This window comes from Mya arenaria, chromosome 3, assembly GCF_026914265.1.
Source record: "Mya arenaria isolate MELC-2E11 chromosome 3, ASM2691426v1".
Taxonomy (NCBI): domain Eukaryota; kingdom Metazoa; phylum Mollusca; class Bivalvia; order Myida; family Myidae; genus Mya; species Mya arenaria.
This window is the reverse complement of record NC_069124.1, coordinates 50,261,591-50,283,893: the sequence shown is the minus strand read 5'-3', so window position 1 is coordinate 50,283,893 and position 22,303 is coordinate 50,261,591. Positions and strand designations below refer to the sequence as shown.

The window sequence follows — 22,303 nt, the reverse complement described above, 5'->3', positions numbered from 1 at the left end:
CCCATTACTCAAAAGCTGTTTAAATTGTAGCCAATTATATTTTATTCAACGAATGGAAAATTGAGAAAGTACAAATATGCATGTAACTATAATTGAAGGTAATCTGAGACATAATTTCTTATCTCATGTGTATTCCGAAAGAGAAATATCAAGGTATTGTCATAAAGTAGGGTACGCGTCAGCTGAGTCGTTGTCCTAAGCTGCGTCATCGCCTGGGTCATCGGCGTCATCGACCTGTGCTGCGTCATCGGCGTCGGCTGCATAAACGGCGTCGGCTGGGTCAGCAGTGTCGACTGCGTCATCGACTTTGGCTGCCTCGTCGGCTGAGTCATTGGCGTCGGCTGCGTCATCTTTGTTGGCTACGTCAACAGCGACAACAACTTCATCAGCGTCGGCTGCGTCTACGGCACCGCCATTGTTCAAACACAGACTATGACCATAACTAAGTTACTGAGCAGTTATTCCACTTAATCGACACAGAAAAACGGACGAGAATTGGCTTCCGTTCTGTGCTCTTGTTTTATAATGAATTTTATTCTTAACTGGAAACCAGGCATGGAATATTAAATATGAATGAATATGTCATTCTGAAATAAAAGATATACCTTTTGTTGGCTAGATATAGTTTGCATTATTTACATAAAACAACCCCATATATATTACCATCCGTATTACATTAAGGCATTCATCTGTTTCCTGACGAGGCCAATATTTATGAGAAAATTATGCAAAACGGCCTAGTTAGAACCGACCTAACATGTAGCATGAACTATGATCGATCGTGTTTGATGTTTGAAGTGAAAGACCGATAGGCAGGCGCTGCGATTAAACTTGATTCATTCTGCTCCATTCAACTCCGCACCCATAACGGAAATGTAGGCACCATTTGATAGCAAAAACACTTCCGGACTAATATCCACACTGTGATTGGCTACTCGGCGACGCGATTTTTTTTTACCGCGAATCTGTTTTTTCTAGTTCCATTCATTTCGACGGCGGTCTTAGGCTTTATTGATCTTTGGCTTAGCTTTAAGTTCTTTCGTGCTGATTTTCTCAGCTAACAGACGACAATTTGACTTCCACGGGATTACGTGCAATTACGATGCTAAAATCAATCCTTGTACACCGACTGCCATCAACGACTCTGCAGTCAACATCGCCATCGTTGTTTATTTGCGATTCGGAACGTTGTAGTTTCTAAGAACGCGGGAGGTTTCTTTGTTATTCCGGTTTCTATGGAACTTGGCATAACCTTATTATGAGGATGGGTTTTTGAACTGGTGACGGTATCGGGTATTTTGATATAATCGAAACATGAAACCGCCACAGAGAGCAGAAGTCTAAAAGACAGTTCGATCCAATTATTGCAGAACATGGTTGCTGTTTGACTCATGCGAATATTAATAAAGCATTTTATCGCTTTGTTGTAAATGACAAACGACACTGCTGTCGCAGCATAATTAAATATTTTAATTGGAACCTAAAACGTGACATCCCATATGTGATAAAGATATATGACAAATGATGCCGTAATAACTTGAAAGACCGGTGACATATATAATCGTCGTCAGGAACTCTTCAGCTACACACTTATAGGTAAGGAACTTTATCTAACAATAGAGATTACATGTGTCGAGTGTACATTAAACACCGTTAATCCGAAGTCGTCGGGACCCAGATAAAAAAACTTTGAATTAACGATATTTCGGATTAAAAATTATTATTTTGATTAGAAAATGACGGCGTTCGCGAATAATTGGTGACGTAAATTATTTTAAAATAAATGTGGACCGAAAAATAAAATCGAAATAGCCGGATAATTTCGGATTTAAGGTGTTTAAATGTATTCGATTTATATTTCATAAACACTTGAACTGTATTTAGAAAGTCTTAGTTAGGAATGTATTCATGATATTTTTTTTCTTATCTGTTCTTTTTACGTTACTGTTGCTTAATAAGTTCGTGTTTTTTATCCTCTCCCTCTTAAGACAGTAATAACAATTTTCTGCGTTCCAATCACATTATTTGAATTCTAACATGCCATTCCTTTACCGAAGTTTACAGTAGATGACATTGCTTCAAACTTTTATGCACATGTCACATACACAACAACAGTAGCTGTTTTCCTTTGGAACGAAACATTCCAATCGTATTATACCAGTGTGTGTATACCACGGGATAAATTGCGTCATAAATGCTACGTCGGAAGGCCATATTTTGCTTCGAATGAAGACTTAAAACAAAGGCAACTTCACTATTTCTTCACCATATTAGATGAAACACAGCACAGTCTACGCCTCTTACGGAGCCTCGCCTTCGGTCTTTTACCAGAGTTTGATTGAGAGTTTAGTTTCTTCAAACACTTCGAAAAACCTTTTCACTATACGGCCGTCTGACGGAGCACTGTCAAAACATTGTTATGGAAACAGGTTTGTTGAAGTGTTTGAGGAAACTAATCACCTAATTAAACTTCGGTATTAAACGAAGGCGGGGCTCTTTAAGTGGCATAGACTGCCCTTTGTTTTATTTAAAATGGTGTAGTTAAAGAAAAGTTATCTTTGATTTAAGTCTTCATTTTATGCAAAATGTTGCCTTCCGACGTAGCATATATGACGTAATTTATCACGTGGTATACACACACTGATGACGTAATTTATCACGTGGTATACACACACTGTATACTATAGAGTCTCAATAGTCACAATTCAGAATCGCATGTATGAGAGAAAAGTGTCAGGAATTAATGAAACTTCTCTTTTTTAATCGTACGTTTGGTTGTTTGGTTGTATTTTAACAAACATACGATGAGTTCCCATAGTCAGTTCCATTTGGCCATTCGGTCCTATGCCGATCCGCAAATGGGCTTTCGTCTAGAAACCCAACTTTGTTTTAATATTTGTATTTTGTATTTTTAAACATTAATTTAGCTTATTTTAACAGATTACTAAAAAAATGACGTGTAGCACTTTCTATCTCGTTTTCGTTGAAAGAGAAACACTGTGGATTTCCATTTTAAGAGGCCAAGATAACATTTCAGTGGTGGGGTTCGAACCCATGAACTTTTCGTAAAAGGCAGGCACGTATAGATGCAATACTACACTCTCCATAAAAAGGCTCACACTTTAAGTTGGTTAGTTATTTATATTTACAATTAAGTGGATTGACCGTTTGATATATTTAAATAACTCAATTTCTGTGCAAATCCATAGTATAAAAAGCGACCCCGGACGACCCTCACGAGAACACACCGCTTTTTCCTCAAACCATTACTAGTATATGTATATGTATTCTGTGTTATAAAATAAATGTTGTTTAAAAAGAACACGCCGCTCTCAAAGTATTCACATTTTTATACATGTAGTGTTTGAAAGCTGCACTCTTAGTGATTTACCATTTTTACATTTTTTTTTTATTTTTTGTCGTGGAAAGAGCAAATTTTGCATACATATCTGCAAACCAGTGAAATAAGTTTGCTGACAAAAAATCAGAACTTGCATTTCCATATTTCCGATCGAAAATTAATGATTTATGGCTTAAACCGTTACTAACGGTTTAAGAAAAAATGCATAAAATATCAATTTCACAAGTTGAACTTAAATATAAAAATCTGGGATCTATTTTTTTGTCATCAGTATTATATAACTGGTTTCCGTGGATTTTCGCAAAAATTTGCTCGTTCCAATACAAAAAATAAAAAAGTTGTTAAAATGTTCAATCTGTGGAGTGCAGCTTTACTATGATTGTTATATTTATACGGAATCTTATGATGAACATACAACATAAAACGGTAGTTTCAATGATAACGAAAGTGAAATATTTCCCGCCCTACGATACCATAACAATTAAAACAGCTACAAACATTGTACAAGTGGTGTAGGAGTGTGTGTCTGGTTTTGAACCTCTTTCTATCCCGGGAACGTCATATCTAAACATATTTGTAGAAGATTATACCATTCAATTCGCCATTTGTTGATTCTGTTATTGAACAAAATAATTGGCTATATTTTAAATTCAATAGAGTATTTCACGAACCAACACATCGTTGTCAGTCATGTGTTTGTTTTTATCAAAACACATTTTAAAAGCTAGAACGTCGGATACTGATCGAATCACTGCTTTGTTAGAGGGGCAATCGTACTTTTCAGACATTCATCCATTTATTGATTCGTTTAAAAACGCTTTTAAATTCAGTTCCGGAAAATGATTTTATCTTTGAAACCAATTGTCTGCTGGCACGATTATGTTAACAATTCAATAATTGGCTTCTACTATGTTGTCGGATTCATAGGGATTTGACAATAGGTGAGCGATTTAGAGCTTTAATAATATTCTTGGAATACCCAAAATCATATGTGGTGTACACTGATACACACATCAGAGCAGGGGTGCATAAAAATTGACAAATCATGCACTTGATTGAGTACCAATTTCAGGCAATTCAAAGAAAAAGTATACATTTATTTCCTGATTTTGATTTCTTTTGCTCTATTACTCGCTACGCGTGTTAACGGAACTATCCACAAGATGATACAATTGCAAGAAAAGAAGAAAATTGCCAAAAACTTGCATAAAATTGATATCGTTATGTACAACGCATTGAATCTTACTTACTGATGTTTCACATCGCTTACGAAACATTCGCAGTTTTTGCGCATTTTTTTCAATTTTAATTTTACTGGATTTGTCTTCTTCATAAATAACAAAAAACGTTGGTGTATGTATCTGCACAACACACGTGACTTTCACATGCTAAATATATACACTATAATTTAGGAAACTATTAAGCGCTATTTTTAAACCTGTAAATTTAGCTGAGACAGCGATAAAATCATCTTTTAATCTTGTAAAGTGGCATATTATCGGCCTCATACTAGCTCGTATATTGACAGTTTTAGGCTTGTTTTGAAAAAATACTGTGTTTGTCGATTTTGGGACCATCTTGTGTCTAGTAGTTTTAAAGGTTAGGGGCTTATTTTTGACGCCATCCACTAAAATTGTGAAAACATATACATGCTGCTGGTCTCCCTTAAAGAAGATCTACATTTATTAAGTTTTAGAAGGAAGAAATGTGTTAGTGTCAAAAACCTCTTGTATGAGGAAATTAGAAAACATGAACGTCATATAGGCTCTGAAATAATAAACTTGGTAGTTTAAAATGGGATTTATTTTAGCGAAAAACAGACCGTTGCCGTGTTAACGAGAATACGATTTAAATTAGATATACCACATGCGTGTTTAATAATAGCATTCTATTTAAAAAAACAAAAAAATGTTTTAAGTGTTGACAAATGAATAAATTTAAATTGATTGTATAATTATTGCATACGAGCAAGACAATTAATATACAATGTAAAAATAAATAAAATTTAATAAATGTCTTCATTACATCAAAAATAAAATTATTTCATAATTATATATATATATGTCACTTATGACAAAATTTATAGCTTTCATGTTAACATATATATGCATTCCAAACATCCATGGTGATGATCTCATATTTACATTTAAGTATTAATTGTTGAAGAAAAGACAATCAATTTTATATATTTAGTCTAAGATGAAATTCTCTAACTGTTAAATGCACTTGTTAATGAATAGTTGATAGTTTAGGTAAACTCCTTAAATATAAATGTATACACCTTATAGCTAATCAATTGTATATATGTCATCAATAAATCGATATCCGCAAATCCTTACAATAGACCACCTATACGAAACGAAAAATTAGGGAGCCTTGGGAATTTTACTAAAGAATTAAATATATACATGCATATATAAAAACTGTTCTTACCTGAATCAAAGTTAAAACGCTTTTATACAATACAATAATATGTATATTAACAAAATAAATATAAAAGAATTGGGCCAGGCCGATTGTTCAGAATTATGTTACAGGTAACAAAGATGTTAACGGTACCATTGTTAACTTTCAAATCGTTATTAGTCTGAAAGTTTAATGGACACACTTGTAATCTGCTGTATTTTAAACAAGACTTTAGGCAAGTGTTTTAGGTGTACTTTTGATATTCAAATATAACATGTTTAAAAGTTAACAACGATGTCGTTATGCATGTTGTTAACTTTAACAAAGTGCAGACCAATGGACTCACTAGAAACTGGAGGAGCAATCCCAGAAGCAAACAATGAGGATGGTTAACCATGTTTACAAATAGGATGGTTAACCATGTTAACAAATAGGATGGTTAACCATGTTTACAAATAGGATGGTTAACCATGTTTACAAATAGGATGGTTAACCATGTTAACAAATATGATGGTTAACCATGTTTACAAATAGGTTGGTTAACCATGTTAACAAATAGGATGGTTAACCATGTTTACAAATAGGATGGTTAACCATGTTAACAAATATGATGGTTAACCATGTTTACAGACACAAAGGCCAGGGTCAAGGTCATACACTTAACGAAAAACTTACAACGTCATTATAAAACAATGGCAGATAAAATTAGCATTGATTTAATTTAAGTTTTATCAAATTTTGATTTAGACTTATATCAAACTGTTATCTTTTTTTCTTATTTAAGGCCAATCCAAATTATTTTTATGTTAAGTGTCAAGAGTTAGTGCGAAAACCTAGCTTCATGTATCCTGAAAAAAAAACGAACCCTTAAAACCGAATACTAAATAAATGATATCCTACGTAGAATATAGCCACCAGTGCCGTCTTATTCCATTCTGGACCATTCTCAATTGTAAGATAGATTGAGTTTAGGTAGCCACCAGGGCCTCCTTATTCCATTCTGGACCATTCTCAATTGTAAGATAGATTGAGTTTAGGTAGCCACCAGGGCCTCCTTATTCCATTCTGGACCATTCTCAATTGTAAGATAGATTGAGTTTAGGTACCAAGTATTTTTGGCACGTATGCAATCTTTTTATTACATGTAATAGAGGATTCATAAGCAGATCAAAGAACCAACACATTAACAATAAAAACAATAACTATAGCTAAACACAGTTTAGTTTAGTTTAATTAAAACAATTTAGTAGCCTTATTGGAAGAGGTTTGGTTATCATGTTGACCTTATTGAGTCAGACGTATTTTGTAATGCATTAATATTAATGAACAAGCCCTTCAAACACTTCAGCTAATTGTAACTTTGGTACAGTATATATATATTTATAATGAACGTTTAAACATAAATCACAAAACGAAAAAGGCATAGAACAACACATAAAAAAGGTTTAGAATTGCACCATTTATATAGCACCATGTTCTTATAATAGGTAGCATTGTCAGTCAGAGATGGCGAATATTTTTTCAATGATATTTTTTATAATTATTTATAAAAACCTAGTTAATTCCCCACTGACTGATGTTTCCACCTATGTCACAAACAGGCTCATTAATGATTGCCTGTCTCAGGCAGCAAGTCGTTGCCAACACAAACATCACGACAACATAACCACAACGACAATGTTTTTTATAACATGGAAACAAAACATCTCATTTAAAATGTAACAATACTACAAGTGCGACGCAATTAAATATTTAAGCAACACAGTGAAACCGAATATAAACTTTATTGAAATGTTCTGGTCATAATGACTTTGAGCGATTTAATTATTTTAAAGCCATAGCTCCTGGAGAAACCACAGGGGACAGAAGCAAAATATGTTTTATGTTTTCCTAGCCTATATGTAATAGATACAGTTCGAATTTTTCTTCAAAAGTCGAGGATAAAATTGGTGCTCGTCCTAGCAAAGCGGTTTCTTAAGTCTGTAAGAGGACACTTTATGCAGAAAAAAACGAGTAAATGTATCAGACTTATATACGACGATAAGATATTTTTTCCGAAATATAAGCATAAGCTTATCAGCATGGCCTTTCTATATACAATATATCGGCTGGTGGTATAACTCGAATTTGTCGTGCACATTCCCCTTACAACCGTAAGAAGACACTTTTTCATTAGCTCTGCTGGGGGAATAGTCGTATAAAATTTTATATTATATACACATACGACAGAAGCAAACCATTTTATGTTTGTTAAGTATGTGTGTATATAGTTTATACAGGTTGGGTGAAAAAAATGCTTCTGTCCCCTGTGGTATAAATTATGACTCTATCACCGTAATTGAGACAGTGATTTATCGATGAATCAGCGATGCCATCTAATTTGCTTGCATTTTATTTAGTATCGTAACTATTGTGTCATTGTTTGGAAAACAGATCGAACGTGTTAAAACATTTAACTTTGCATGTCTCATATAGCCTTATGTCTGTAAATAATTGAATTCTGCTGTTTCGAGGTAGCATTTGTAGGGCATTTGTAATATTTGTAGGGCATTTGTAATATTTGTAGGGCATTTGTAATATTTGTAGGGCATTTGGGCATTGTACTTTTGATATTTCTGTTTGTGAAGTGGAGTGGAGTAGATACTTGGCTAGCATTTACAATTATTCCGCCACCTTGAAATTGCTATTTGCTATCATATTTCTTTTGTGGAGTGAAGTGGAGTAGATACTTGGCTAGCATTTACAATTATTCCGCCACCTTAAAATTGCTATTTGCTATCATATTTCTTTTTGTGGACTGGAGTGGAGTGGAGTAGATACTTGCCATTTACAATTATTCCGCCACCTTAAAATTGCTATTTGCTATCATATTTCTTTTTGAGGAGTGGAGTAGATACTTGCCGTTAACAATTATTCCGCCACCTTAAAATTGCTATTTGCTATCATATTTCTTTTTGAGGAGTGGAGTGGAGTAGATACTTGCCTATCGTTTACAATTATTCTGGCACCTTAAAATTGCTATTTGCTATCATATTTCTTTGGGTAATAAGGTTAGCGCGGGTTAGGATTTTGAAGGCTATTAAGGTTCTGCTGAATAAGGGTTTGGGTTAAAATCACATGAAAAGTTGCAGACCAAAGGTACCAACGTTTATGTATGATTTGGGGTTTGTTCAACGAATACCATTCTTATGATATTAGCTTTTATTTTAAACTCCTGGTCTGGTATTTATAAAACATATTCATTTCCTAACTTCAGTCATTTTTCTAATTTAAGTAGCTCACTAGTTATATGATATTATAACTTTATAATATCTGAACTACTTTATTCTCATTAATTGTATGTACTGAACTGTACGTATGGAATGGGTCTTTGTTTAAACTTCTGTACGTATGGAATGGGTATTTGTTTAAACTATTGTACGTATGGAATAGGTCTTTGTTTAAACCATTGTACGTATAGAATGGGCCTTTGTTTAAACTCATGTACGTATGGAATTTTTAAACTCCTGTACGTATGGGTATTTTTTAATTTCTTGTACTTGTTATATTGGTCTTAAACCTTTGTTTATATTCTTTTATGTAAGGTATAGGTCTTTGTTTAAACGTTTGTACCATTAAATTGCCATTTGACCCTTGTTTAAACTGTTTTCCTTATTACATGGGTCTTTGTTTTAACTCCTGTACGTATGAGTATTTGTTTAAACTGTTCTCCTTATTACATGGGTCTTTGTTTTAACTCCTGTACGTATGAGTATTTGTTTAAACTGTTCTCCTTATTACATGGGTCTTTGTTTTAACTCCTGTTCGTATGAGTATTTGTTTAAACTGTTATTCTTGTTATATTGGCCTATGGCCATTGTTTAAGAAAATACTTGTGGTATTTGTTTAAACGCCAGTCTTTTTTTACATATGGGTCTTTGTTTAAACGTATATACTTGCGATGTGGGTCTTTGATGAAACTCCATCGCACATTCAAATCTATCGTCTTGTTTACCAACGTTTATGCACAAATCAGATTGTTTTCCGAAATACGTATAAACTGATTACTAAATATCGTTTAATGAAGAATTGTGCCCTAGTCTGCTGTCAAAGGACTTGGACTGAATAACGCCCATGGAAAGGACACTTAATGAATGTTGTACAATACCACGGAAATCGAAACAGATAATTGGTCATCAGAAATTTCCAGACAGACATTCTCTAGAAACTCCGACGAAACATTGCACTGATTACACAAACAAATAGGAAAACAACTATTGTAGAGAAACTGGTTCAATGCATAATATCTCGCCGCATCAGAGCTAACGTTTCACTCGCCTAAAGACGAGAAAACCTGGTGTCCAAAAAGCAGTGTGTTATAATGAAGATTTGATAGAGCTTTTGTTTTATTTTGAAAGTGAATGGGGGCTTTAAAAACTCTTGCTATATTTTTGCAGACGAGATAACGTGATGCCCGAAATTCGGCACGTGTCACCATGGAGATAGTGATGTGTATTGACGTGGGGAGTAGCCACACGGGCTACGCGTTCTCCTCGCGCCAAGAGTTTGAGGCCCGGCCGCTTGATATCCATCAGAACGAGGAGTGGATGTCCGGTCACGCAAACCTGCACACATATAAGGTGGGGACTGGGACCGTATCCATAAAGCATCATAAGTCTCTCTTTTTTAACTTAAGTCAATTTCTTTAAAAAATCAAAGTCAAATTTAAAAAAAACTGTTTAAGTGTTTTTAAATTTAAAGTGTTTTTTCTTCAACTATATCAGATCTAGGAAAATAATGTAGTTTGGAAATTCTGACGTTTTTATTTCATATTACTAAAGAGATACTAAAAAAAGGAAAGTGACTTAAGTTAAGAAATGACTTTAGAAGTTTTATGAATAGACTGAGATTTCCATGTTAATCATTCTGATTATATTATTACTTGAAGATTATTTTGTAACTTGAACATCTAGGGAATGTATTTCATTTTTCAGAGTGCGGATGCGGATATAAGCCTTATTTCGAGCAGGATGTATACTTACACAGTTTTTCAGAGCAGTGTGGTTTTATAACACCATTCGGCTATGGGTGGCGCTACAACGCTTTTAACAATATTAACGAGTTAACTTTCTCTACGTCAACATCTTAACGTTTTTGCTTTGTTCCATGCACCGGACCAATTGCTCTTTAAAACAGACAAGTCAGGCGTTCGATGCTACAGTCCCTTCCAACAATCTTCTACAGTTTACTGCCTGTAGAACATCACAACTTTCTCACTATGTTCTAGGCGTCGAACTTCTTGTTCCTTAAAGAGGACAATACTATTTAGGCATCGGGCTAGAAAAAAAGATAGACGCTACCTAGTCTCCTTCATACATGTTGTTTCATAAGCATGACAAACTATTTACGCGTTGGGCTAGGATAAGATAAACGTTAATTAGGCCTACTTCATAGCCATCTTCGCGGTTTTACTGTACACCTTCTGAAAATCATTGTACTAGGCACCTCTGTTCTAGGCGCCGAACCTCTTGTTCCATAAACAAGACGATACTATTTAGGCGTCCGGCTTCGAAGATGGAAGAAACTTCCTAGGCTTACATCATTAGCATCGTGAGGGGCTTTATCTTAATCCTTCTGAATCTCTCCGTTCTAGGCGCCGAGCTGCTTGCTTCTTAAACAGGACAAGACTATCCAAGCGTTTGGATATGAGGCGGAGCGACGCTACCTCGCCCTCCTTGATAACAAACAGCATGACCAGTTCTATTACTTCCGGCGCTTTAAGGCTGACCTTAAAACAAAGGTAGGAATATTCTTTTGTCCAGGTTTATGCATTCACTAAAAGTTTTTTTTATACACTTACGAAATCGGAGCACCTCGGCTATTTATATCGGAAACAACCCCGAATGTAGTTCGTAGTTTTAAAAATAATAATAATAAAAAAATAAAGTAATAATAATAATAATGCTTATAATAATGCTAATAATAATGATAAAATAATAATGCTAATAATAATAATGCTAATAATAATAATAATTATAAAAATAATAATAATAATAATAATAATAATAATAACGATAATAATAATAATAATAATAATAATAATAATAATAATAATAATAATAATAATAATAATAACGATGATAATAATAATAATAATAATAATAATAATAATAATAATAATAATAATAATAATAATAATAATTAAATGTAGTGTTTAACGTGTATTTTGTATTACTACGTTCAAATTGATACTAAGTGAGTGGCACTATTCATAAATAATTAAGATTCCTAGGATTAAAATATGGTTTAGCTGCTAAATTGAATCTACTACACAATCCACTTGCATCGTAAATTAATGTTAAGAATTCTGACATTGTAAACCATCCATAAACATCCGCATTCGGATTTTTCGGCCATTTTTCATCGAAAACAACCCCGGATGTATACCGATACATCAAAAAAGTAGTTGCTAAAAAATAAATAAAAGTGCAAGTTAATTGTAGTGTAGTAGCTGTGATTTGAATAGCTTAGTTTAAATTGATTGCCAGTGAAGTGTATTATTGCATAAATAATTAAGATTCTCAGTGCTCAATTGAAATTACTTCGCGATCTACTTGCTGCGTAGTGAAATGAAAATATTTCAGACACTGATAACCGTCCATATACATCCGAGGGTGTTTTCGATGGATAACGGTCACGGTGCTCCGAATGATACATCCTACTAGTAGGTTGTTATCGATGGATAATGGTCACGGTGCTCCGAATGATACATCCTACTAGTAGGTTGTTTTCGATGGATAATGGTCACGGTGCTCCGAATGATACATCCTACTAGTAGGTTGTTTTCGATGGATAATGGTCACGGTGCTCCGAATGATACATCCTACTAGTAGGTTGTTTTCGATGGATAATGGTCACGGTGCTCCGAATGATACATCCTACTAGTAGGTTGTTATCGATGGATAATGGTCCCGGTGCTCCGAATGATACATCCTACTAGTAGGTTGTTTTCGATTGAAAATGGTCACGGTGCTCCGAATGATACATCCTACTAGTAGGTTGTTTTCGATTGATAATGGTCCCGGTGCTCCGAATGATACATCCTACTAGTAGGTTGTTTTCGATGGATAATGGTCACGGTGCTCCGAATGGTACATCCTACTAGTAGGTTGTTATCGATGGATAATGGTCACGGTGCTCCGAATGGTACATCCTACTAGTAGGTTGTTATCGATGGATAATGGTCCCGGTGCTCCGAATGGTACATCCTACTAGTAGGTTGTTATCGATGGATAATGGTCCCGGTGCTCCGAATGGTACATCCTACTAGCAGGTTGTTATCGATGGATAATGGTCCCGGTGCTCCGAATGGTACATCCTACTAGCAGGTTGTTATCGATGGATAATGGTCCCGGTGCTCCGAATGGTACATCCTACTAGCAGGTTGTTATCGATGGATAATGGTCCCGGTGCTCCGAATGGTACATCCTACTAGCAGGTTGTTTTCGATGGATAATGGTCCCGGTGCTCCGAATGGTACATCCTACTAGCAGGTTGTTTTCGATGGATAATGGTCCCGGTGCTCCGAATGGTACATCCTACTAGCAGGTTGTTTTCGATGGATAATGGTCCCGGTGCTCCGAATGGTACATCCTACTAGCAGGTTGTTATCGATGGATAATGGTCCCGGTGCTCCGAATGGTACATCCTACTAGCAGGTTGTTATCGATGGATAATGGTCCCGGTGCTCCGAATGGTACATCCTACTAGCAGGTTGTTATCGATGGATAATGGTCCCGGTGCTCCGAATGGTACATCCTACTAGTAGGTTGTTTTCGATGGATAATGGTCCCGGTGCTCCGAATGGTACATCCTACTAGTAGGTTGTTTTCGATGGATAATGGTCCCGGTGCTCCGAATGATTCATCCTACTAGTAGGTTGTTATCGATGGATAATGGTCCCGGTGCTCCGAATGATTCATCCTACTAGTAGGTTGTTATCGATGGATAATGGTCCCGGTGCTCCGAATGATTCATCCTACTAGTAGGTTGTTTTCGATGGATAATGGTCCCGGTGCTCCGAATGATTCATCCTACTAGTAGGTTGTTTTCGATGGATAATGGTCCCGGTGCTCCGAATGATACATCCTACTAGTAGGTTGTTTTCGATGGATAATGGTCCCGGTGCTCCGAATGATACATCCTACTAGGAGGTTGTTTTCGATGGATAATGGTCCCGGTGCTCCGAATGATACATCCTACTAGGAGGTTGTTTTCGATGGATAATGGTCCCGGTGCTCCGAATGATACATCCTACTAGGAGGTTGTTTTCGATGGATAATGGTCCCGGTGCTCCGAATGATACATCCTACTAGGAGGTTGTTTTCGATGGATAAGGGTCCCGGTGCTCCGAATGATTCATCCTACTAGTAGGTTGTTATCGATGGATAAGGGTCCCGGTGCTCCGAATGATACATCCTACTAGTAGGTTGTTATCGATGGATAAGGGTCCCGGTGCTCCGAATGATACATCCTACTAGTAGGTTGTTATCGATGGATAATGGTCCCGGTGCTCCGAATGATACATCCTACTAGTAGGTTGTTATCGATGGATAATGGTCCCGGTGCTCCGAATGATACATCCTACTAGTAGGTTGTTATCGATGGATAATGGTCCCGGTGCTCCGAATGATACATCCTACTAGTAGGTTGTTATCGATGGATAATGGTCCCGGTGCTCCGAATGATACATCCTACTAGTAGGTTGTTATCGATGGATAATGGTCCCGGTGCTCCGAATACATCCTGCGAGTAGGTTGTTTTCGATGAATAATGGTCCCGGTGCTCCGAATACATCCTGCTAGTAGGTTGTTTTCGATGAATAATGGTCACGGTGTTCCTAATACATCCTGCTAGTAGGTTGTTTTCGATGGAAAATGGCCGAGGTGCTCCGATTGACACCTACGAGGTTCAAAAACAAATTATAGTCAAGGTGCATGTATTTTCGATTTATTGAAATGAATGACTTTCATATATGAGTTAACATTTTTTCGGATTGCTATTTTTATGTTTCCATAATGTACATTAAAAAGACCTGACAATGTATCAATCAATTCAAATTGAATATTTATGCCTTAATTAATACGTATTTTGTGTTTAATGCTATTGATGTCCTTTGGTCTCATAAAACTGTTATTTAAGGCGTTTTACGTCATATATTTCATTTAATGGATATTACAGCATAACCCTTATTTTTTATTTGTTTCATATAAATATTAATAGCACGTTTTAATCTAACCATAACCATATTAAAATGTTTTGCACGAACATAATAGTTTTTAAAAAAAACTTTATTTGTTTAAAATTATGCTTTATCATTATCGCGGTAATTCTGAAGCATATGTTTTATGTGTAATGCAACATTTGTGGTCATGGGCTTAATTGTTTGGGGCATAAATATGGTGTTGCCTTCGTTAATGAATACAAATAAAGACACTTCGAACTTCTTAATAACTCTCCTAATACATTCCTCACGACATTTAAATATCTAATTGAATCTTTTTTTTGCTTCTTTTAATGGGCTGGACGTCTGGTTCTTGCCACAGTGTGGTAATTTGTCATGTCTCGCCTCAGAGATATGAAATACTTTTGGGGGACAATTTTTTGTCAGAGTTAATTAGAATACAACTCACATTTTCGCCAATTATCCGCTACACTCACCCTGCGTCAGGTTTTGCGTTGACAATGTGTCAGCCAATGTGGTTGTATTCTTAGTCAGTTCGATGACCTGAAGTTGTATCTTTATGATTAAGAAGCACACTACCCATATTCTTAATAATTAAGAGTTTACTTTATGTCATCTTATTTTTACACAGAGGACAAAATTGCTTTTCAAATGGCCATACATTATTATAACCTGGCCATTTAACATAGCCAAAGTTTTCTGCTATAATTTAACTATTTATACATCTAAATAAGTTTGATTTCAAAACAATGCTTGGTAAAACCATATTGTTTTATTGTTTAACTGAAATACACAATATATATATATATATGGGCCAATTATATACCATGTGTTAAACATGAGTAGAATATGCTTGTATCTGCTGACTTTTTTTCGTTGTAGCAATTTCGAAAAGACACGGTTATTGAAGAAGAGGGAGGGAAGTCGATTAACGGAATAGCACTATTCAAGGAGGTGTTCAAGTATCTGCGGGGTCATTTTATGGATACATTAGACGAGAGTGCTCGCTACGGAAATATGGACGCCGTAGTTAGGACGTACAACATACGTTACGTCGTGACCGTTCCAACCAAGTGGGACAACGCTTCGCGAGATTGCATGAAATCTGCCGCGAAGAAAGTATGTACACTTTTGTAAACTGCAGAGCCATTCGGAGCTCCTCGGCATTTTTTTTATCGAAAACAACCTCGGATGTATTTGGACGGTTTACAAAAAGTGGTACGTTTAAGTCCGATGCAAGTAGATCGCGTAGTTATTTTATTTAGCAGTTAAATTTGATAACTTAACTCTTGGAAAACTTAATTATGTTTGCAATAATACACTTCAATGGCAATCATTTTATACTTAGATCAATAAATACAAATCTGAAACACTACATTTAATTAATGATACAATTCAAAATTTTACGAACTACTTCAACTGATGTACCGGTATACATACGAGGTTGTTTTCGATACAAAAGACCGATGAGTTCCGAATGCTGCAGAGAATGAACATTCATTTAAGGAATGAATTGCGGGGTTGATGTCATTATCGGGGTACGAACGCAATTGGGTTGGTCAATGTGTGTGGAGTCCGAAGGACTCCACGCGTACTTTGACCAACCCAATTGCGTTCATATCCCCGATAATGACATCAACCCCGCAATTCATTCCTTATATTTACACCAATGGTTCATTATTTCATTCAAGAATTGTTAAAAAAAATACTTCATTTCATTTAAGAAAACCTTTCAGTAACCCGTTCTTACCCATTCGGTAAATAGAACGACCCGACTATAACCGGAAACATTTTTTTTCAAATGACGTCACAATAACGCGGGAAAAGATCAACCACTTGAAATCACTTTAAAACGTAAAATTAAAACACTTCTGGTACCAATATATTTAAAATATAATAAACTAACACTTTTAAAAATGTTGAGCTATATTTTACGGGACCTGCAGACACAATACAACCAATAACAAGATCAATAGCTTTCATGTATATTGTTATGCAATGAATTACGATCCGAACATATCCGAAGATGTTGCGTTCATCGATTGATGAACGCAATTGCCGAAAGGCAGTTCATTTAAGGAATGGAAGTTGAGGTGTAAATATAAATGGATGTTTACGTAGAACACAACAGGTATATGCGTATTTGCAATTAAAGTGACGTCATTGCAAACTTCGTCATAATGGGCTTCGAAAGAAATAAGCATTAAGAGAATTATATTATTAGATCACATGTCAACTTTTCTTAAAATTATAATCGTAAAAATGTAAAAAGAATAATAGTGGTCTCATACGTTGGGTAGAGATGGCATATATAGTTATTATCTCGTTACAACGATGTAGTATCTCGTTCAAAAGATTGATCTCTCTCGTTAAAACAGCAACGTAACTAAGCGTCTCATGTTAACGACATACTTATCTCGTTAAAACGATGTATGTTCTTGTTTAAAACGAATTACGTGTCTCTTTAAAACGATGAAGTATCTCGTTTAAACGACTAACATATCTCGTCGAAACGACATAATTGGCCAATCAGAATCATCTAATAACCGCGCATAAGCATGGGCGAAGAACGGGTGATCATCTCTTGCCTAAGCCATGTTTACAATGTCGCGACTTCAGTTGATATTATTTCGCCATTTTGATTGACCAATAATGTCTTTTGAACGAGATAAAAATACAGCACGTATGTCACCTCTGTGCCACCGTAGCTTAGTCTGTAGTGAGTCTTTACTAAATAACAATACCATAGAACATATTTTTTTTATTTCAGGGCGGCCTAACGCCATGTGTCTTGTACAGCGAGACAGAGGCTGCTGCCCGCTACTGTAGACTGATTCCGTTGAGAGTAGGCGAGGACACGGAATTTTATTTCCAGACGCCGGCTTCTAAACAAGTCATCGTTGACTTCGGAGGTTTGTTTAATTTACTTCTAAAAAAACAATTTATGCGAAAATGCATGGAAACGAGTGATATAAGACTGCTGACAAAAAAACAGATCGCAGACTTTCATATTTCAGTTTAACTGAAATGATGTTTTCTGCATTTTTCTTAAACCGTCAGGACAAAAGTTGTCAAAACGGTAAATCTGTTGACAGTGTTAGTTTTGTCAACAGAAACTTCTGAACAAACAATAGCCGATTACCGTGATCGCTTTGGTTGGCTTCCCCCTTTTAAAATGCACTGAAATGCACTGAAAAACACCCAATGAAAATTTACTGTTTAAACACCAACAGTAAGTCTCGTCTTGTTTATAATAAAAAGGAAACATACCATGAATCATTGATATATAATGTATATTTTTATTCGTTTAAGCTGATTAAAACGGCAAACTAATTCTTACGAAAGTACAATATGGAATGATTACTTGAGCTTTAAAAGAATGAATCGATCAAGCATGTATTCATTTCCCTATTTTCGTCATTTTCTTTCATCTGTAATCATCATTCATTATTTCAATAAAATCAATCGATCTTTGAATTCAACGAAACGTTGTTGCAAATGATTGGTAGTAATTACTTTGTACCAAGATGTCTAAATATCGTGCACGGAGGTTTCTTTTGATGAAATCGCTGTGTCACATTGGAGTCTCAAGTCTGAAAGTTTGTTATTTCATGTCTAGTGAATTTGGTTCAGTGTGGTCCGAAAGTCTGTAATTGGTGTTGCTTGAAATGGGGACAGTCTGGTCAGCTTCTTGGAACTTGTTCATCGCCATCTCAAGTCCGAGAGTCTTTGATTTTTATCCAGTGAGCTGGTATATTCTGGTTAGAAAGTCTGTTTTATCTGTTCTAGTAAATTCGGGACAGTCTAGTCAGCTTCTGAGAACTTGTTCATAGTCAGTGGCCTAGTTCAGTCTGGTCTGAAAGTCTGTGAATTCTGTTCCAGTGAATTCGGGGCAGTCTGAGCAGATTCTTGGATCTTGTTTATCGCCATCTTAAGTTCGAAATTATGTTATTGAGTGAACCGTTACAGTCTGGCCTGAAAGTTCTGATCTAGTGAATCCGGACAGTCTGCTCTCAACGTCTGCAATTTCTGATGTAGCTAATTTGGAACAGTCTGGTCTGAAAGCCAGCAAGTTCAGATCTAGTGAATCGGGACAGTCTGCTTTATAAGTCTGCAATTTCTGGTGTAGCTAATTGGGAACAGTCTGGCCTGAAAGTAAGAAAGTTCAGATCAAGTGAATCGGGACAGTCTGCTCTCAACGTCTGCAATTTCTGATGTAGCTAATTGGGAACAGTCTGGTCTGAAACTCCGAAAATCTTTTATTCTCAAGTGAGTATGGATATTCTGACCCGAAAATCCAATTATTCCAAAAGTACGTTTCTGATCTGGTGAATCAGGACAGTCTGGCCTGAAAGTCTGTAAGTTCTGATCCAGTAAATCGGGACAGTCTGGCCTGAAAGTCTGTAAGTTCTGATCCAGTAAATCGGGACAGTCTGGACTGAAAGTCTGTAAGTTCTGATCTGGTGAATCAGGACAGTCTGGCCTGAAAGTCTGTAAGTCTGACCCAGTAAATCGGGACAGTCTGGCCTGAAAGTCTGTGAGTTCTGATCCAGTAAATCGGGACAGTCTGGCCTGAAAGTCTGTAAGTCTGACCCAGTAAATCGGGACAGTCTGGACTGAAAGTCTGTAAGTTCTGATCTGGTGAATCGGGACAGTCTGGCCTGAAAGTCTGTGAGTTCTGATCCAGTAAATCGGGACAGTCTGGTCTGAAAGTCTGTAAGTTCTGATCTAGTGAATCGACACGGTCTGGCATTGGCCCGTACTGCAAGTTCTGGTGTATGTATATGGGAGACAGGTACCATCCCAAAACGTACGTACAGAGAAATAAGAGAAAAGGGAAAAACATATCGCCAATTCAAATATATTTTTTTAAAAACCGTCTATACTAATCATGTGATCATCAGATCAAAAACTTATTTTCGACCATTTGGTATATTCGACAAAATACATGGGTTTGTATGTAAATAGTCACCCTCTCCTCTGAATGGCAAGGCCAGTATCCATAAAACCTCTTGAGTCTACTCCTAACTTAAGTCATATTCACATAATACTTTTTTAAATACCTTATTGTTATTATTTGTATGAAATAAACATACATTTAGGTTAAAAACACTGTTGGACCGCGAAAATGACATCGAGCGTGGAGAAATATCGACCCTCAAAATATCGAGCCATCCGATCGAATTTTATATGAACAAAGAGTAAAACAAAATCGGTCCTTTTAATCTGGTTCGAGCCAACGAGGATATCGAGCCATGCGATATCGAGCCAGCGAATTTCGATGTACTTCTCTTTAAATATGACCATGCCATTTTTAGGAAATCGACTTAAGTGAGGAAATTTCTTAAGATGTTTTATGAATACTAGCCCAGAGAATTGTACATTGTTGGTTGAACATATTTTGTCTAACATAACATGAGTGCATTTCATAGAGTACAATTGTGCCTTGGTGTGTTCCAGGTTGCGGTGTGGACACAGCGGTACAGGAGATAGGAGAGGACGGATCCATAACGGAGTTCCCGAAAAACCTTGGCACCACTTCCGGTGCAACCCGCGTCGACTCAGACTTCCAGAGATTCTTCTTCTCATTGTTCGGAAACGATTTTGCTGACACGTATGTGAAGAAGCACAAGTTGGACTTCCTGGAACTGCAGTATGAGTTTGAGATGAAGAAGAAGCGATTTACGCTTGAGTCGGACCTTGGTGCGAGTCTCGAACTTCCGCATTCTTTGATAAAAATGTACACTGCGAAATATAAACAGTCTATACAGTTCCTCATAGATGATTCTGATTACGTAGGTAAAATAGTGTCTAATGACGAGTATCTAATACTTAATAAAAATGTGATGAAGGATATTTTTGGCCCGGCGGTAAAAAGCACTGTTGGATATCTGACAAACTTGACACGTGACCCGGAAGTGAAGCAATGTGATGCTATAATTCTTGTAGGGGGATTCGTTGATTCTGCCGTGGTTTCCGGCGCCGTGAGGTTTTATTTTCCAAATTCAAACATGATAACTGTCGAAGAAGCGGAACTGTGTGTGTTAAGGGGCGGAGTTCTACTAGGCCACTCCCCAGATCCCGATTTCTCGTTCCAAAGTAAATTCTCATACGGTCTAGGTATGGCAGTGCCTTTCAATGAAAACACTCATCCTAAGAAGAAACGGTTCATTGCGGACGAGGTTCAGTATTGTACGGATGTCTTTCAACCGCTGATATTCAGTGGTAAAAAGTATAAAATTGGCGAGTTGTCGCGGTCAGTGACCTTGAGACTCAACAGACCGAATCAAAAACGGTTGGCTGTTCCAATTTACGTTCTGCGTGATAAAAAAGTTCAATTTACGACGGATGAAGGCTGCTCACCCATAGGGAAACTGATAGTAAATTTAGAAGACCGCAAACAGGGCAAGGCCGCGGTCGAGATTCAGATGACGTTGCTAGGCGATTCACTGGTTGTCATGGGGACAGAGGAAGGGTCAATAGACCGAACAGATGCGGCGTTTCCGCTTGTATGGAAATGAGATTAGATAGTTTTAAAGATTAAGTTGATGTTTTCATGGCCTCAGTTCATATGGCATTGCTTGATTACCTTCTTGGGTGTGATGGAGACACAGTAGCACACTGTTTGTAAATGCAAATATGGCCTTTTATTTTTATAGAAATGATATTACGTGCGTATGATTAACTCTTGCTATAAATGATACTTCCATGTAGAGGTTCGATTTTAAACTTACAATTTATAAGCTTTCATAGAATTGTGTGTGGAACTGTACTCAGCCTAAGTATTATCATATACCTTATTCTTAAATACTTTTTTGTTAAACGTTTTATATACCTTTTAATATCTTAATCTTACTTAATAAATATCTTTGTTATCATTAAATTAATATTTTGAATATCGCCTGAAGCTGTGCAGTAGTGTTGATTTGACTGCTTGGTGACCCATTTTGAAGGGTTGAAGTGTAAAGAAAGAATATGTTAAAAACAATATACCGAAATAAATATTACAAACATGCATTTTTAGCCTTAACAGATTACAAAATAGGTTATTAATCGTTCGATTTCAGTTTAAATATGGAACAAAAACACAAACTACCATTAACTTACCACGGTAATGTTATATTGGTCACTTATTCTTGATAATAGATATCAATTTTTAAACCCTTCTAAATGATACCAAAATTATACATGATTACCAGACTTCAAAATTGACCATTATCGCCAATGGCTCAATATGCTGCAATAAACTTACACTTAAAGGGAATCATGTTTTTGGACCAACAATTACTTTTCCCGGTAATGCATATGAAAAC

General features: G+C 36.2%; 1 protein-coding gene across 1 annotated transcript; it reads left to right on the top strand.

Moving 5' to 3' along the window:
• The first annotated feature begins 10,216 nt into the window (after positions 1 to 10,216).
• LOC128229043 (heat shock 70 kDa protein 12A-like) lies at positions 10,217 to 21,933 on the top strand. The gene is made up of 5 exons (XM_052940684.1): positions 10,217 to 10,386; positions 11,400 to 11,546; positions 15,873 to 16,109; positions 17,761 to 17,902; positions 20,451 to 21,933. Exons 1-5 carry the CDS (start codon positions 10,243 to 10,245, stop codon positions 21,509 to 21,511), a joined length of 1,731 nt encoding a protein of 576 aa, XP_052796644.1. The 5' UTR covers positions 10,217 to 10,242; the 3' UTR covers positions 21,512 to 21,933.
• The last annotated feature ends 370 nt before the right edge of the window (positions 21,934 to 22,303 follow it).

Coding starts and splice junctions, on each gene's coding strand:
- LOC128229043 (XM_052940684.1), top strand. CDS start 10,243: ATGGAGATAGTGATGTGTATTGACGTGGGGAGTAGCCACACGGGCTAC. Junction 11,547..15,872: donor AGGCTGACCTTAAAACAAAG/GTAGGAATATTC, acceptor TTTTCGTTGTAG/CAATTTCGAAAAGACACGGT. Junction 17,903..20,450: donor AGTCATCGTTGACTTCGGAG/GTTTGTTTAATT, acceptor GGTGTGTTCCAG/GTTGCGGTGTGGACACAGCG.